Genomic DNA, 17,597 nt, shown 5'->3' with positions numbered 1-17,597 from the left:
TCCTCTTGTGGCTGCGCTGCCAGCGGTGCGTCTCCTCAGCCAGAGAATTGACGTCTCCTTTTAAAATCAGCCCCTGACACTAACTTTACGGGTCTCCGCAAGTTACTTAACCCGGCAGTTCCTGTGAGCGCCCGTGTTGTGGCAGAACCCTCAGTCAGGCACATTGAATAAATGAAACTGAAGGAAAAATTCCTCTGCTTCTGCTGTATTTAACCTGTGACCTCGTATTAATGCAAAACAGCCATGGTGGCTGCAGATCCGATCTAGTGAAACCCACTTGTGTTTTTTAAAGAAATGCAATGTGCAGTAATTGATAGCGAGCCAGATCTCTCCCCCCCCCCATCCTCCAAAACATCTCCCGGCAAACGCAGCCGACATCTGACTTGTTTTACCGGGCATGGACGACCCAATCCTCAGCAGTAGCGTTGTTGTCTATAGTTGCAGGGGACTCAATGTTTGGCTTTGCGGTCTACGGTGTAGATGAAGCTGGATAAATGGATAAGGGGGTTTGGATAATGATGATATAATGATTACCGCCATAATACAACGCTTACAGGTAGCCAATTCTATTATCCGTTACATTTCCAGGTCACAAATAATGTCACAACGCTCATTAGATCAGGGGAAAATGAGAATAGTTGTCTCTTTAGTAGAGGAGGATGCTATCAGGTTGAATGGTATGTGCTGCGGTAAATGAGAAGCCTTTTGTGCTCCAAAATGGCTCTTTATTGTTCCAACGCATTTCGCCACTTTTCTCAAGGTAAAAAAACATAATGTTTAGTTGTCTCTTTAGTATCTGTGATGGGTACTTGTAATAATCAGCTCAGTGGTTAGTTCTGTAGCCTTGCAGCGCTGGGGTCCTGGGTTCAAATCCCATCAAGGACAACATCTGCAAGGAGTTTGTATGTTCTCCCCGTGATTGCATGGATTTCCTCCGAAAACTCCGCTCTCCTCTCACCCTCCAAAGACATAGTGATAGGAAATTTAGATTGTGAGTCCCAATGGGTGGAACAGCAATGATGTCTGTAATATGCTGCGGAATATGATGGTGCTAAGCACAATAAATAAATGGGCATGTGGCTATCAGCACTTTACACATATATATGTAATATTCATTCACTGAGCATCTAGTAAAGAAAAAAAAAGTCTTTCCAGGTTTGCTTCATAAAACCAAACTCTCCATAAAATAAGTCTCTTTTTTTTCCCCCCGTCTTTTTACAGCACATATGGTTTACATTAGATTTAGTCTAAGATTATGGCGGCATAGCTGAATCTTAAGCCCCAGAGAAAGTCCTGCGGGTATATGGAGGCCTCATTTGTTAGGGGTCAAATCACACGTCCTACAGTACAATTAATGCTTCACAAATAATGGTGCGCGAGATCCCGCTTTGCTGTACGGACTCCACTGCTTTGGTTTCCTCCATCCTATCCTTTCCAGAAATATTACAGCGATGTGTTTCACTCCTTGACGGAGATGCCCAGGTACCAGATCTGCTTGTACAGTAGAGCTCTGGTACCATGTAGTATATTAGCAGCAAGTGCATGCAGCAATTTAGTGACCTGATGTAAGGAAAGACTTGTATAGGGCCCTGTGTTGCGTGCGGACTGGAGGAAAAGTTCCTCGCTCTGCTAATCTCTATATACAGAGGTACATCCCAGTCAGAACGATGTGTAGAGGGAAAGCAGCCTGCTCCAATCTGTCATTACCAGGGTGGAGAGCGTCCAGAATCACACAGCATCCTAACAGAATGTACTCCGCGCCGAGCGCTCGTCTCCGGAGTCTGCTCTCATCGGCGCAGGGCAATCTCTAAAATCTCTGCTCTTTTCTTTAATTAGAAACACGACTTTTTGCAAATTGTGTTGTGTTTCTGACATTTTTCATGCAGCTGGTAAAGCAAAAAAAATCAATGTATGATAAAATAAGGGATCGTTCATTCTATGTTCTCCTGAGCACAGCAATCATACTGGCCTGCTCCAATCCACACACATTGTCCTATGGGAAAAGCTATATCATCCGTTACTGCTGACAACCAGCCCTTATGTCATGTCCAAAAGGTTGTCACAGCCTCGCTGCCCATTACTGACATCACTGATATAATAATGATATAATTACATGTGACATTAGATCCGCACACCTTATACTAAAGGAACAGCTATTCATCTATTACTGTTGACAACCAGCCTCAGTATCGTGTCAGAAAGGTTGTCACAGACCCGCCATATTACTGACATGACTGACTATAATATAATACCAAGTTAGCGTAAGGAGACTTATAGGCCATGCAATGCTCCCCTGGGAACGTAAAAAAGCAAATAGCCTCTTCAGAGAGGAAAAGGACAGGAACAGTGCACCTATAAGATATAGAAATCCTAAAAGTCAAAGGGCCTTGCTACATGACACGATAAAAAGTCAAACTAAAAACTTCAATTGCAGACATTTATTTTGGGTCATTTGCCCCTCATCAGTGCAAAGAAGGAGGATTAGTTTGGCTGGGTGAGAGGTCCCTGACAGGAAGTCTAAAAGGTAATGTTTCTCCTTGTGGATAGCACCAAGTTGGAGTAGGGAGATTTGTATATTTTAGTTCTCATGGAAGCATAACATGGCCTATAAGCCTCACTATGCCAACCTGGTGCGCTACACAATCTGAAATGTTACCCCTTAGAAACCCTGACGGTAGGCTCTCACCCAGCCAATTCGGTTATCCTGCTTTGAACTGATGAGGGATAAACACCCCGAAAGTGTCTGCAAATGGAGTTTCTTGATGGGCTTCTTATACTAAGTCATGTGGCAAGGCCCTTTAAAGTGAATCTGTCAGTAGGATCAACTATTCTATGCTGTCTATATTGACACAGGGTCGGACTGGGGCAACGGGATACCGGAGCTGGATGCACTGGGGCCTGCTGGTTAACAGGGCCGCCGACCTATCAGTGGCCGGCGGCTGACGCAGGGGCGGACATACCGCCGGAGCACCTACACCAGGGCCTGGAGGTTCAAGGCGGCTAATAGTGAGGGCAATCTGGCCTGCTTCTTGGACCCCAAGGCTCCGGGGGGCCCATGGCCAGATTGCCCTCATCAGGTGTGGCAGGCAGGGAGCGATCCCTCCAGCTCCGATGCTGACAGGAGGAAAATGGCAGCGGAGCTGAGTGATCCGTCCTCTGCTTCCTGCCCGGCGCTTTCTCCCTAACACAGGCACGTGCGGCTTGATGAAATCATCATGCAGCGTGGGCCTGTGTCAGGGAGAAAGTTGCCAACAATGAGGATGTTGCGGGGAACGAGCAGAGAAGTAAGTGTTGGATTTTTTTTTTAACTAATACACGGGGAGACAATGATTGGGATGGGGAGAACAATGATGGGGATGGGGAGAGCAATGATGGGGATAGGGATAGAAATGATGGGGAGAGCAATTATGAGGATGGGGAGAGCAATGATGGAGAGGGGGAGAGCAATGATAGGGATGATGAGAGCAATGATGGGGATGGGGAGAGCAATGATGGAGAAGGGGAGAGCAATGATGAGGATAAGGAGAGCAATGATGAGGATAGCAATGATGAGGGTGGTGAGAGCAATGATGGGGATGGGGAGAGCAATGATAGGGATGGGGGAGAGCAATGATGAGGATGGGGAGAGCAATGATGGGGATGGGGGGAGCAATGATGGGGATGGGGGTAGCAATGATGGGGATGGGGAGAGCAATGATGGATGGGGATGGGGAGAGCAATTATGGAGAGGGGGAGAGCAATGATGAGGATGTGGAGAGCAATGATGGGGGAGAGCAATGATGAGGATGGGGAGAGCAATGATGGGGATGGGGGAGCAATGATGAGGATGGGGAGAGCAATTATGGGGTTGGTGGAGATCAATGATGGGGATGGGGGAGAGCAGTGATGAGTATAGGGAGAGCAATGATGAGGATGGGGAGAGCAATTATGTAGAGGGGGAGAGCAATGGGGATGGGGAGAGCAATAATGTGGATGGGGAGAGCAATAATGAGGATGGGGAGAGCAATAATGGGGATGGGGAGAGCAATAATGGGGAATGGGAGAGAGCAATGATGGGGAATGGGGGAGAGCAATGATGGAGGAGGTGGGGGAGAGCAATGATGGGGAATTATTTTGATGCTATATGCTGTTAATATCTGGTCTGGTCACGGTGTGGTGGTATTTCTCCCTTGTACAGTATGTGGTATTATTCGGTCACTATGTGGTCTGGCCATGGTGTGACAGTATTTGTTCCTTGTATGTGGTATTACTCGGTCACTATATGGTGGTAATATGTGGTCTGGTCATGGTGTGGTGGTATTTGTCCCTTGTATGTGGTATTATTCGGTCACTATGTGGTGGTAATATGTGATCTGGTCATGGTGTAGCAGTATTTGTCCCTTGTATGTAGTATTATTTGGTCACTATGTGGTGGTAATATGTGGTCTGGTCATGATGTGGCAGTATTTCTCCCTAGTATGTGGAATTATTTGGTCGTTATAAGCTGGTAATATCTGGTCTGGCCACGGTGTGGCGGTATTTCTCCCTTGTATGTGGTACTATTGGTGTTGGTATAGTAGATTGCATTGTGTATGGCGGTCATTTGTTCTCTCTGATATTAATTAGGAGAAGATTCTTTATTTCCATTAGTTATTAAATACTTGGAACAAGATGCACTTACAGGGGTTCTCTGGGGAAAACAAGTAATCACCTCTCCACAGGATAAGTGATAAGTTATTGATTAGTGGGGGTCTGAATGCTGGGACCCAATTGGCAGAATGTAGAGCTTTCCACCCCCCTATTAGACTGGAGGTCATGTGCGACTTGACCACTGATCCATTCATTCCCTCAGTGGCTGTTCTTTTTTTTCTGGAAGCCCCAAAGAGAATGAAGGAGGCTGCGGTCAGACGTCCCACCTGCAGCTCCATTTTAAAATGGGGATAAGTGTCCTGTCAGAGATAAAACTTCCACATTCTTCCGATAGGTGGTTTTCCAATGTTCGGACCCAAATGATCAATAAGTTATCAATTATCCTGCGGAGCCCATGGATCGGTGATAACTTGTTTTAACCAAAGAAGTCCTTATAATGTGAACTACCGGAATTGTACATCCCAGTTATAGTATGTGCACAGTAGATGTGAAGGAGCCGCCTGCGATTTACAGTCGACTCTCCACTATAACAGGGATAGCGGATAACAGATATTTACATATTGCTGTAGGGTGGCCCCGAGGATCAATTCCCCCTGTGGGCCCCAGACACCCCAGTCCGACACTGTATGGACACACAGGTCATAGGAAGCTGAATAAAATGATACCTTGATATCTGCAATTCGATGTTTTATTCTAGCATAATCCACGTTTTTCTTAATATGTAAATGAGCTGTTAGGATCTATGGGCCAGACATAGATCTCCCTAAGAATCTGCCTCCAGACCTTATTTTAAATGAAAGTGGGCATTTCCAGTGTGAGACATGTAGATCAGGAGAGCAGACTGTCAGTCATTACATGTCTTACACTGGTAACTACCTCTTTCATTTAATATAAGCTCTGGAGGCAAATTCTCAGGGAGATCTATGTCCGGCCCATAGATCTTAACAGCTCATTTACATATTAAGAAAAATGTGGATTTCTCTGGAATAAAACATCAAGGTATAATTTTATTCAATTTCCTATGACCTGCATGTCTATATAGACGTCTTAGAAGGGTTGATCCCACTGACAGATTCCCTTTAAAGAGTCGATATTGACTTTTAGGATTGCTACTGTCTGTAGGAGACACTATCTCTCTGAAAAGGCTGTATGCATATTATAAATTAGTAATATAAATACTTTGTGATCAGCAACTTCTGTTCTGTTACTGCTGACAACCTGCCTCTACTTTAAACGTGAGGTTGTCACAGCCCCTCCACCTGTCACTGACATCACAAAATAATATGATGGCGTTGTGATCATATGTACAATGTGTATGTACATATACCTTTATATCCTTGTCCTTGACGAGTGCAGGTATTCTGGGTAAATCCCTTCTTTTTCCATATAAACCCCTTTTACGTCTTATCCCTGTAAAGTAAATAAATCTCTGTGTTGCCTGTGTTGAATGACAGATTTATAACTGAATACGGTGCTGATTTCTCCTGCCAAGCACAAATACTGTTAATTGCCCAAAGCGGTGCAGTTCCTGCCAGCATCATAAAACCATAGAGAAGCACATTATCACCAGCCCGGGGGACAATGGGGCTTTTATAAGACTGATTGTCCTGGGGTGAAGCGTTACAGATGCCCCCATGACAAGAGTTCTCTCCTGCATTTCTGTCCGCTTTGCTGAGGCTACAAATGATAGCAGAGCCTCATGGCAGCGGGTGAGAGTTGTCCCCGAGTGATCGCCCTTGGCTGCCAGCGTTTGTTCAGCTGTTCATTCCCCAGCTAATCCAGCATCTCGAATGAAAACAAACAGGATCTTAAGGAAAAGGAGAAGATGCGGAGACTCAGTCCATTAAGAATCACTGAAGGACAAGCCATTGTCTCCTGGGAGGAAGAGCTCTCATAGCTGGGATCTAACCAATATGGATCAACAATTGGGACCAGGAGGAAAATATTAGTTTTTTGGGGGGTAGATTGGATCATACATTGTGGTTGTGCTTTTGCCCCTTCTCTTTATCCTTTCCCATCCTTCGATTGAACATTGTGAACAAATGTCTTTTTTCAACCCTATTAACTATGTGATAGGGAGTATTATTTTTCTCCTATAAGTAATAGTAATTCAATTACATAATTAAATTGATTGGAAAAAGACAACTGTCCAACCGAAGAATGGGAAAGGATAAAGAGAATGGGCACATACACAACCACAATGGGGTGGATTGGATCATGCATTGTGGTTGTCTTGTGCCCCTTCTCTTTATCTTTGCCCATCCTTTAGTTGAACATTTACCTTTTTCCAACCATTTTAACTATGTAACTATTACCAGTATAATGAATTACTATTACTTATAGGAGAAAAATAATACTTTCTATTCCATAGTTACATAGTTAATACAGTTGAAAAAAGACAAATGTCCAACCGAGGAATGGGAAAGGATAAAGAGAATGGGTGCATACACAACCACAATGCATGATCGTTTCTAGTCCCAAAGAGTTAACCTTTCCCTACTGATCCCTATATTTGATCCACTAGACCAAACCAAATTATAGAAAGTAAATGCACCCTAAACCATGGGACACCTCAAATTGTCCCAGTTGTATAAGTATCTGGATATTGGCATTGCTAAAACATAGTGTCTCTTTGCTCCGCAGCCAGTACCATGTGCAGGTCATCTCCACTTCAGACAATCTGACGTCTTCTCCTTTTGCTCAATGGGGTTCTGTCTTGAAGAATCTTAAAAGTGAGGTCACGTTGTGCTCACCCCCAGCTCCAGGGTGATCGGGCTTTGAAGTTGCAGCAAGCTAATTCCTGCAGAGTTAGAGACCTCAGAACTGGGGAATGGTGACAATGCAAATGGAGTAGGATATCATGTAAAAATATATCAGCCTCCCGAATATAAAAACGACATAATGGACATAAGAGCATACTGTTATCTTATTTTACAATGTGAATGATGAGAATTATTGAAGAGTTCTGGATAAATGATGAATGCGTAATCCATCAGCTGATACCTCTCACTGATCAAGAGAAGAAGGTTGTCGAAAATCAACTGGGAATGGTGCAGAAGTTAGCATGTGAGACCACCACTCCACCAGACAGTGAATGGGGTAGTGGTCAGACACATTCACTACCAGTACATGCACACTGGGACCTTTATCTCCTCCATTCTTATGATCTGTGGGGGTGCGAGTTGTCAGACCCCTAAGAACCTACATTTATTACCTGTTCTTTATGCTTTTACATAAACTCTTGGCCTCGTGTTAATCATCTTCAGTTAATCATATAGTATTGTGTTGTTTTCTTGCAGGTCCTTCAGGTCTCTACCAGGGCACTAACGGTTTGACTAACGCCAGCACTTTCAGTGGTCTACATCAGGTAAGACACTCACAATCAGTGGGTGCAGGGGCTGCAGTCGCACCCAGGCCTTGGAACCTAGAAGAAGACTAATACTATTAATGACCTATGATGGCTGGAGGCCCTGTTAAGAATTTTTTTGCACTAGGGCCCCTGATTTTCAAGTTATGCCCCTGCTCACGATAGTCACTATCATTTTATAACCAGTTGGGGTATTCGTGGTCACATTTCCCCAATTCTTCTTGTTGAAGTTGATGGACATGTGTCTGTTTCCAACCATAGTAATTATGTAATGGATATTATAAAGTTAATTTTAGGTTCGCACAAGGAAAATGCAAAAAGTTGGTAATGGTGAGATAATGGCAAGAAGTTGACAAGGGAAAACAATCCATCGACTGTAATTCTGTAATGATAATTTATAGCCTTATTCTTAGTATTTAATAATATATTTGCTACCTGTGCCCTTGCTTTATCATGTGAGACCTGTGTTCTCTTCAATGCAATTTAAGGAATATTCATCGTATCCCGGGTTCAGCCAAGGACAATACGCACAGTACTACAGCACATCCTACAACTCCCCGTATGTCCCCAGTAACAACATCAGTCCAAGCGCCATCCCCACCACCACCTACTCCCTGCAGGAATCATCTCACCACATCTCCAACCAGAGCTCAGAGTCACTGTCAGGTGAGTCCTACATGGCAGAGAGCCGGCCGGACCGAATGCAGATATATGCGTGGTGTATGACATGAGTGTGAGCCGATCTACACCAAATCATCAGTGTACTCAGGGGTATGCACCAGTCTGAGGGATCACATCACTACCAGTCGTTCTGCTTTCCTTTCTATTAGCCGAGTTTCTTTACTTTTCCACAGGAGACTATAACACTCACAATGGTCCCTCCACGCCAGTGAAAGATTCTGAAACAGACCGACAACACAGAGGATCTGACGTGAAGTTACGAGGAAGGTCTAAACGAAACAACGACCCTTCTCCTACCGTGGACAATGAGATTGAGGTACATAAATCAGCATCTTCTACCAGCAGAACATTGCATCAATCTAATTCCATGAACATGAAGGAAAACAAAGATCTGACTGGTTGGATGTTAACCCTTTTGGTTCTTTACTCGATCTAAGTTGACAGACATTTCAGAGGCTAAACAATGAAGCGGATGACTGGTATCACATGCAGTTTTAGGGTTTTGCTCAGACTTTTGGCTAAAGACCCAATTATGCCAAAACAGGCATTCGATTTCTAGATGACACTATAAAGTTAAGGCCGGTGTCAGACGAGCGTATGAAAAATTGACCAATTTTTTTCCAGAAAACTTAGCCGGCTTTCATCCATATTGTCATCCGTGTGATTTTACATCAGCTGTTGTTAAAATTTTCAAAACCATATGCAGCTTCCTATGTTAAAGAATGGAAAAAAATTAGATGCTATAACAATGATCCATATAGAATCTGATTTTTTTTTTTCGTGAACCCATAGGCTTGTACAGGGGAGTCTCATCCGAAAAACAGAGGCTATAGCATGTCATTTTTTTTTCACGTGGACATTCAGTTCGTGAAAAAAAAACAAATAAAAATGGACATCTGAACAGCCCTATTGAATAACATTTGTCGGAGTGCAGTCAGCTTATGTCATGGACAGCTTGCAGACTGAAAATATGGTTGTGTGAACATAGCCCTACAGTGTGCCAGAATGTAACATGTCAGAGATAAATGCTGGGAAAGGAAGTTATTTCTGCGCTCTCTGGCGTCATTACAAACCATTAGTATGGATAAAAATGTAGGTTTATTGTCTACGTGTTTCAGAGTCCACCGACTCCTTCCTCAGGATAACCATACATAACACCAGTTATGTATGGTTGTCCTGAGGAAGGTGTTATGTTATGTATGGTACATATGTTATGTTATGTATGGTTATCCTGAGGAAGGAGTCGGTGGACTCTGAATCGCGTAGACAATAAACCTACATTTTTAACCATACTAATGGTTTGTCGTGACTCCAGAGGGCGCAGAAGCAACTTCCTTTCCCAGCATCTATCTCTGACATATCCATAGGAAGCTTTAGCATTTGGAGTCCAGGCTTTATAGGTGTTGTGTCCCACACAACCCTACTAGGTGAGCAGTTTTTAATACTTTTATGTAACATTTATTAATTGGATTAGACCCTATTGCGCTCTTGCATTTTTCCATAGAATGTAACATGCACCTTTCTCGTTGACCGCAAGAAGAGGTCTCGAAAATGGGTATACATTGAAGCACAAAGCACATCAGAAAGCTGCAGACTTTTTTTTTGCTTCCCTGACATCCAGACAAGTAGTGAATGCCTGAATTAAAAAGAAAAATTATTAAACAAGTCATTATATATATATATATATATATATATATATATATATATATATATATATACAGTTATATGAAAAAGTTTGGGCACCCCTATTAATCTTAAGCTTAATGTTTTATAAAAAATGGTGTTTTTGCAACAGCTATTTCAGTTTGATATATGTAATAACTGTTGGACACAGTAATGTTTCTGCCTTGAAATGAGGTTTATTGTACTAACAGAAAATGTGCAATCTGCATTCAAACAAAATTTGACAGGTGCATAAGTATGGGCACCTCACCAGAAAAGTGACATTAATATTTAGTAGATCCTCCTTTTGCAAAAATAACAGCCTCTAGTCGCTTCCTGTAGCTTTTAATGAGTTCCTGGATCCTGGATGAAGGTATTTTTGACTATTCCTCTTTACAAAACAATTCCAGTTCAGTTAAGTTTGATGGTCGCCGAGCATGGACAGCCCTCTTCAAATGATCCCACAGATGTTCAATGATATTCAGGTCTGGAGACTGGGATGGCCATTCCAGAACATTGTAATTGTTCCTCTGTATGAATGCCTGAGTAGATTTGGAGCGGTGTTTTGGATCATTGTCTTGCTGAAAGATCCATCCCCTGCGTAACTTCAACTTTATCACTGATTCTTGAACATTATTGTCAAGAATCTGCTGATACTGAGTGGAATCCATGCGTCCCTCAACTTTAACAAGATTCCCGGTGCCGGCATTGGCCACACAGCCCCAAAGCATGATGGAACCTCCACCAAATTTTACTGTGGGTAGCAAGTGTTTTTCTTGGAATGCTGTGTTTTTTTGCCGCCATGCATAACGCCTTTTTGTATGACCAAAAGACTTAATCTTGGTTTCATCAGTCCACAGGACCTTCTTCCAAAAAGAAATTGGCTTCTCCAAGTGTGCCTTTGCATACCTCAGCCGACTCTGTTTGTGGCGTGCTTGCAGAAACGGCTTCTTTCGCATCACTCTCCCATACAGCTTCTCCTTGTGCAAAGTGCGTTGTATAGTTGACCGATGCACAGTGACACCATCTGCAGCAAGTTGATGCTGCAGCTCTCTGGAGGTGGTCTGAGGATTGTCCTTGACTGATCTCACCATTCTTCTTCTCTGTCTTTCTGATATTTTTCTTGGCCTGCCACTTCTGGCCTTAACAAGAACTGTCCCTGTGTTCTTCCATTCCCTTACTATGTTCCTCACAGTGGAAACTGACAGGTTAAATCTCTGAGACAGCTTTTTGTATCCTTCCCCTGAACAACTATGTTGAATAATCTTTGTTTTCAGATCATTTGACAGTTGTTTTGAGGAGCCCATGATGCAACTCTTCAGAGGAGATTCAAACAAGAGAACAACTTGCAAGTGGCCACTTTAAGTAGCTTTTCTCATGATTGCATACACCTGGCTATGAAGTTCAAAGCTCAATGAGGTTACAAAACCAAAAAAAGTGCTTTAGTAAGTCAGTAAAAACTAGGTAGGAGTATTTAAAACAAGAAAATGATAAGGGTGCCCATACTTATGCACCTGTCAAATTTTGTTTGAATGCAGATTGCACATTTTCTGTTAGTACAATAAACCTCATTTCAAGGCAGAAACATTACTGTGTCCAACAGTTATTACATATATCAAACTGAAATAGCTGTTGCAAAAACACCAATTTTTATAAAACATTAAGCTTAAGATTAATAGGGGTGCCCAAACTTTTTCATATAACTGTATATATATATATATATATATATATATATATATACACAGTACAGACCAAAAGTTTGGACACACCTTCTCATTTAAAGATTTTTCTGTATTTTCATGACTATGAAAATTGTACATTCACGCTGAAGGCATCAAAACTATGAATTAACACATGTGGAATTATATACTTAACAAAAAAATGTGAAACCACTGAAAATATGTCTTATATTCTAGGTTCTTCAAAGTAGCCACCTTTTGCTTTGATGACTGCTTTGCACACTCTTGGCATTCTCTTGATGAGATTCAAGAGGTAGTCACCGGAAATGGTCTTCCAACAATCTTGAAGGAGTTCCCAGAGATGCTTAGCACTTGTTGGCCCTTTTGCCTTCACTCTGCGGTCCAGCTCACCCCAAACCATCTCGATTGGGTTCAGGTCTGGTGACTGTGGAGGCCAGGTCATCTGGCGTAGCACCCCATCACTCTCCTTCTTGGTAAAATAGCCCTTACACAGCTTGGAGGTGTGTTTGAGGTCATTGTCCTGTTGAAAAATAAATGATGGTCCAACTAAACGCAAACCGGATGGAATAGCATGCCGCTGCAAGATGCTGTGGTAGCCATGCTGGTTCAGTATGCCTTCAATTTTGAATAAATCCCCAACAGTGTCACCAGCAAAGCACCCCCACACCATCACACCTCCTCCTCCATGCTTCACAGTGGGAACCAGGCATGTAGAGTCCATCCGTTCACCTTTTCTGCGTCGCACAAAGACACGGTGGTTGGAACCAAAGATCTCAAATTTGGACTCATCAGAACAAAGCACAGATTTCCACTGGTCTAATGTCCATTCCTTGTGTTGTTTAGCCCAAACAAGTCTCTTCTGCTTGTTGCCTGTCCTTAGCAGTGGTTTCCTAGCAGCTATTTTACCATGAAGGCCTGCTGCACAAAGTCTCCTCTTAACAGTTGTTGTAGAGATGTATCTGCTGCTAGAACTCTGTGTGGCATTGACCTGGTCTCTAATCTGAGCTGTTGTTAACCTGCGATTTCTGAGACTGGTGACTCGGATAAACTTATCCTCAGAAGCAGAGGTGACTCTTGGTCTTCCTTTCCTGGGGCGGTCCTCATGTGAGCCAGTTTCTTTGTAGCGCTTCATGGTTTTTGCAACTGCACTTGGGGACACTTTCAACGTTTTCCCAATTTTTCGGACTGACTGACCTTCATTTCTTAAAGTAATGATGGCCACTTGTTTTTCTTTACTTAGCTACTTTTTTCTTGTCATAATACAAATTCTAACAGTCTATTCAGTAGGACTATCAGCTGTGTATCCACCTGACTTCTGCACAACACAACTGATGGTCCCAACCCCATTTATAAGGCAAGAAATCCCACTTATTAAACCTGACAGGGCACACCTGTGAAGTGAAAACCATTTCCGGTGACTACCTCTTGAAGCTCATCAAGAGAATGCCAAGAGTGTGCAAAGCAGTCATCAAAGCAAAAGGTGGCTACTTTGAAGAACCTAGAATATAAAACATATTTTCAGTTGTTTCACACTTTTTTGTTAAGTATATAATTCCACATGTGTTAATTCATAGTTTTGATGCCTTCAGTGTGAATGTACAATTTTCATAGTCATGAAAATACAGAAAAATCTAAATGAGAAGGTGTGTCAAAACTTTTGATCTGTACTGTATATCAGAAGTTTGCAAACCCTTACCATGACCTGTTCTTACTGTATTTTCTGGGGGCAGCTGCAGAAAACATGTTTTTTCTCCCCCCTCGACCATCATCTTAGATTCTGCTCAGATTAATGAAACGTATACTGAGTTCCCATTATGGCCCACAGGCTTGTCTGACGTCAAAGCGTCAGTTCTTCTGGTCCTAGTTACCTATGAGGCTCCAATCCTGCAGGTACAGGATGATTGTACATACAGGTCTTTGGTCTTTCAAGGAGCAGTTTCTAGATGGGCATTTTTCTGCCAGTGAAAACAATTGTAAGCCTGTAATAGACACTGGTGCCAAAGCCTGCCAGATGTTCCGGATTAGAAGGGATGCAAAGCAATGTCAGAAATGTACAATCCCAATTAATGAGCTGTGATTTACTGACCTTGTCTGGCAACTTCAGCAAAGGAAGATAGGGGCTCCATTTCCTGCGGGACCCCCCTGCTTATCCACCATAAATTTGGACCACTGTTCGATCTGAACGACTGATTAGATTTCACATTGATTTCCTTGACCTATCCTTATTATTCATACAATAGATTTTTCGGCCAATAGCTTTCTCTCTCGACTCCTCCATACACATGTACGTTCATTAAGGCAGAGTTTGCATGTGTTATTTAATAGGGCACTTCCAACTGCGGCTTATCTCCCCTGAGAACAAAAGGATCTGGTGTTGGCATTCAGCATACCATTTCCTTTGAGATCTGTTAGGGTCTGTTTATACGGACCGACCGGTGGCACGATGTGACCGCCGATCAGTAAACCTTTACTGATCGGAAGTCGTTTATTGGGTGATCGGCAAACTGTTTACACTGCAAAGTTGTCATGAAATGAGCGTTTTTAAGGATGTTGTTTACTGTTATCTTTCAGTGCAAATCCAGCTTTAGAGAGAAGTCCGGAGGGACACTTTAGCCTTCCATACACTTTACATTAACGAGACTAACATCAGGTAGTGTATAGTGATGGGCGAGCATGCTTAGTACTGCTCAATACTTGGGGGTGCTTGTTCGAGTATCAAGCAGTGCCAAGTATTGCGTGGTGCTCGAGTACTCGGTCATTTGAATTATCTGAGCCGGGCGCAGAGAGAGATTTTTTCCATCCTCTGCCATTCCGTTCCATTATGCTCGCTACTTGAGTCGAGCGCGTCTGAGCATCCGACGTGCTCGATTCGAGTACTGAGCATTTCAGCATTTCAGTGCTGAATCAACACTAGTAGTCTAACTCGTTTGGAGGCAGAGGAGATAAGGATCCGGCATGTTCGTTTTTTCTTTTGTTTTTCTGTCAGCGTCTCTCTCATAGAGAACACAGGAGCGTTCGACAGAGTGAGTGCTCCTGTGTATCGGAGAGTAATGGGAGATAACTGCTGACCAAAAGATTGAGGGAACCATAGTTTGCCCAACAACTATCTAAGGGCTCATTCAAATTGGTCCAAGATTGGAGCGCAATGCATCAACTGGCAACAGCTCTCTCGACCTGAGCTTGGTAGCCTCATAGAAATCCATGAAGCTGTCATGCTCTTGTCAGGAGACCTGCTGCCAGTCTATATATTATAGTGGTCCGTGCTTGAACTGATTTGCATGGACGTCTGCATGAGCCCCAAAGTGTATGGATGACTTGACACTCAAGATAGTCGGCCATTCCCCTCAGGGATAATCAACTATGTAAATGTGTCGCACAAAGTGGACAAGCCCTTTACTACAGACACTAGAGTAATGTCCAATGGATTAGGAACCACCATTTGTTCAGCCTCCATACCTTTACTCAAACACATTTACATCAGTGATCAAATATGGCAAGTATGAAAGTATCCTTCATTCGGGGCTCCACCATGGAAACCTTCCCTTCATTGTGTCAGCTTGTTGTACCCGTGAATCCTCCACTATTACAGGATTTCGCTCTTCCCCAGATCTGCGAGACGTGGCGCGATCTATCAGCTTCAGAGACAATAATGAGCGGAGCGAGGTAGTTTGTCATTGCATCAGACTAATCCCATTTCCTTTAATGCTTTTTCCACATGGTTATTTAGCTTTTTTTTCTGTAGAACAAGACTTTGCAAACTAGCTTACCGAAAATTGGCCGCCTCACAAAGGATTCTTATATCTAAATACATTATGTCTTGAAAAGCCCTGAATATATTTGAATAAATGTCCCGTAGTGAGTTTGGCAGCAAATGTGAAGACGGCAAGAAAAAAAAAATATTATTTTTTTTTTCTTACCTGTGCACATATGTGCTATTCAATACCAGAAAAAATACGACCATATGCAATTTAACCACATATTTTGCCAGAATTTGCTTCATTAGAGCACAGCACCTCTTTCATGTCTCCTGATCGTACGTGAGTCCACATGTGACGCTCGATATTTAACTGTAGGTATATTAAAAAAAAAAAATATCCAGAAAAAAATGTATGATTTTTCATCTATATTGTCATCCGCATTTCCATCTTTTACATCCGTATGACATCCATTTTTATATCAGCAGTTAATAAAATTTACCAGACTAAATACAGTCTCCTGCAATGTATCCGTAAAAACCAGATGCAAAATGGATGATCCATATGGGATTCTATTTTTTTTAGACTTGAATGGTTGAGTCTCATCCGATAAAAGGAAGAGAATAGTGAGTGTCGCGATCTGGTTTCACATGGACATGCGGTCCATCTCAGTGGAATAACATAGGTCTGAGTGCTGTCAGACATTTTCATGAACAGCACTCGGACCAAAAATACGGTTGTGTGAACATAGCCTGATAAACAGAACAGATCGCTGTGGTTTTCTATAACTGTCTTATAGTCCTTTAAGGACGTACCTGATATGACCTGTAGATAATCGTAATGTGGATTCCTCAGCCGGCCAACACAAGAGTCCTGTGCCAGAGTGCAGATAGAGGAGGGGGTCAGGATTTGGAGGATACGCTGTCATCTCCACTCCTTCAGGATAATCCAGCAGATGATACAGTGCTGCACGTACATCTAATCTCCGCTTATCGTGGGAACTTGTGTGGTGCGCCGCTCCCCTGGATCAATCTCATCTGCTTGTTTCTTCATCATGACACTGCGCTGAAAAATCCTAGGAGAAATCCAAACCGAAGGATCATCATTTATGCTCTTGAGTTTCTAAGGCTTCAGTACGTAGTGATGCAAATTAGTGGTGAGCCTGTTGCAGGACGAGGCACACAATGGTAATGGCAAAAAGGTTTGGGTATCTCTGTCATCTCTATACCCCCTCATCATACCACTATTAATATGAACCTATAAATGCAGACAGATATTGGAAATATAATGCACATGTATTTGAGCTATATGGTTTCGATCGATTTGTGGCGGAGAGGTCAGTAATGAACCTGCCTGGTCTTTACCATGCAAACGGGTGAGGCACCGGGCACTGCTGATCTGGTGACGTTGATATAGGAAATTCATCGATGGCATCAGTTCTCACCTGCGGGATTATTGGCTTTATGTGGTGAAAATGTTCTGCTCCGTACTAAAATGTTCTCCTCTCTCCTGTCACAGCGCGTCTTCGTGTGGGATTTGGACGAAACGATTATCATCTTCCACTCGTTACTCACCGGAACTTTTGCCACCAGATATGGCAAGGTAAGACGTTCCTTCTGAGTGTGTGCGTGCCGCATGCAGGTTGGTATACTCTCCACAGCTTTCAGTTATATCCCCATAAATATAAGAAATCCCCCATAATTATAGCTCTGTCTGTCCAGTGATTATATTTTTTATACAACACTGCAAATAAACGCTTCCCGTAGAAAGTAAAATGTAGTTTTCCATTTGGTCCCCTCAAGTCCTGCGAACATATATTTTTGCTACAAGCGCCCACATGGATACGTGCACACATCACACCCA

The 17,597-nt window shown here is 42.8% G+C and overlaps 1 protein-coding gene across 2 annotated transcripts in view; it reads left to right on the top strand.

Moving 5' to 3' along the window:
- EYA2 (EYA transcriptional coactivator and phosphatase 2) overlaps positions 1-17,597 on the top strand; it is a 169,000-nt gene that overhangs the window by 122,577 nt on the left and 28,826 nt on the right. For both annotated transcript variants that reach the window (XM_073682688.1, XM_073682689.1), the window contains 4 exons: positions 7,929-7,996; positions 8,485-8,662; positions 8,851-8,993; positions 17,253-17,336. In XM_073682688.1, coding sequence (XP_073538789.1) covers positions 7,929-7,996; positions 8,485-8,662; positions 8,851-8,993; positions 17,253-17,336 — 473 coding nt within the window. The remainder of the gene's footprint in view (positions 1-7,928; positions 7,997-8,484; positions 8,663-8,850; positions 8,994-17,252; positions 17,337-17,597) is intronic.

Source organism: Phyllobates terribilis, unplaced genomic scaffold (assembly GCF_046119375.1).
Source record: "Phyllobates terribilis strain yellow unplaced genomic scaffold, ASM4611937v1 Scaffold_5__5_contigs__length_657084704, whole genome shotgun sequence".
NCBI classification, from domain to species: Eukaryota; Metazoa; Chordata; class Amphibia; order Anura; family Dendrobatidae; genus Phyllobates; species Phyllobates terribilis.
Note: the sequence above shows the minus strand (reverse complement) of the source record. Positions and strands in the feature narration are given on the sequence as shown.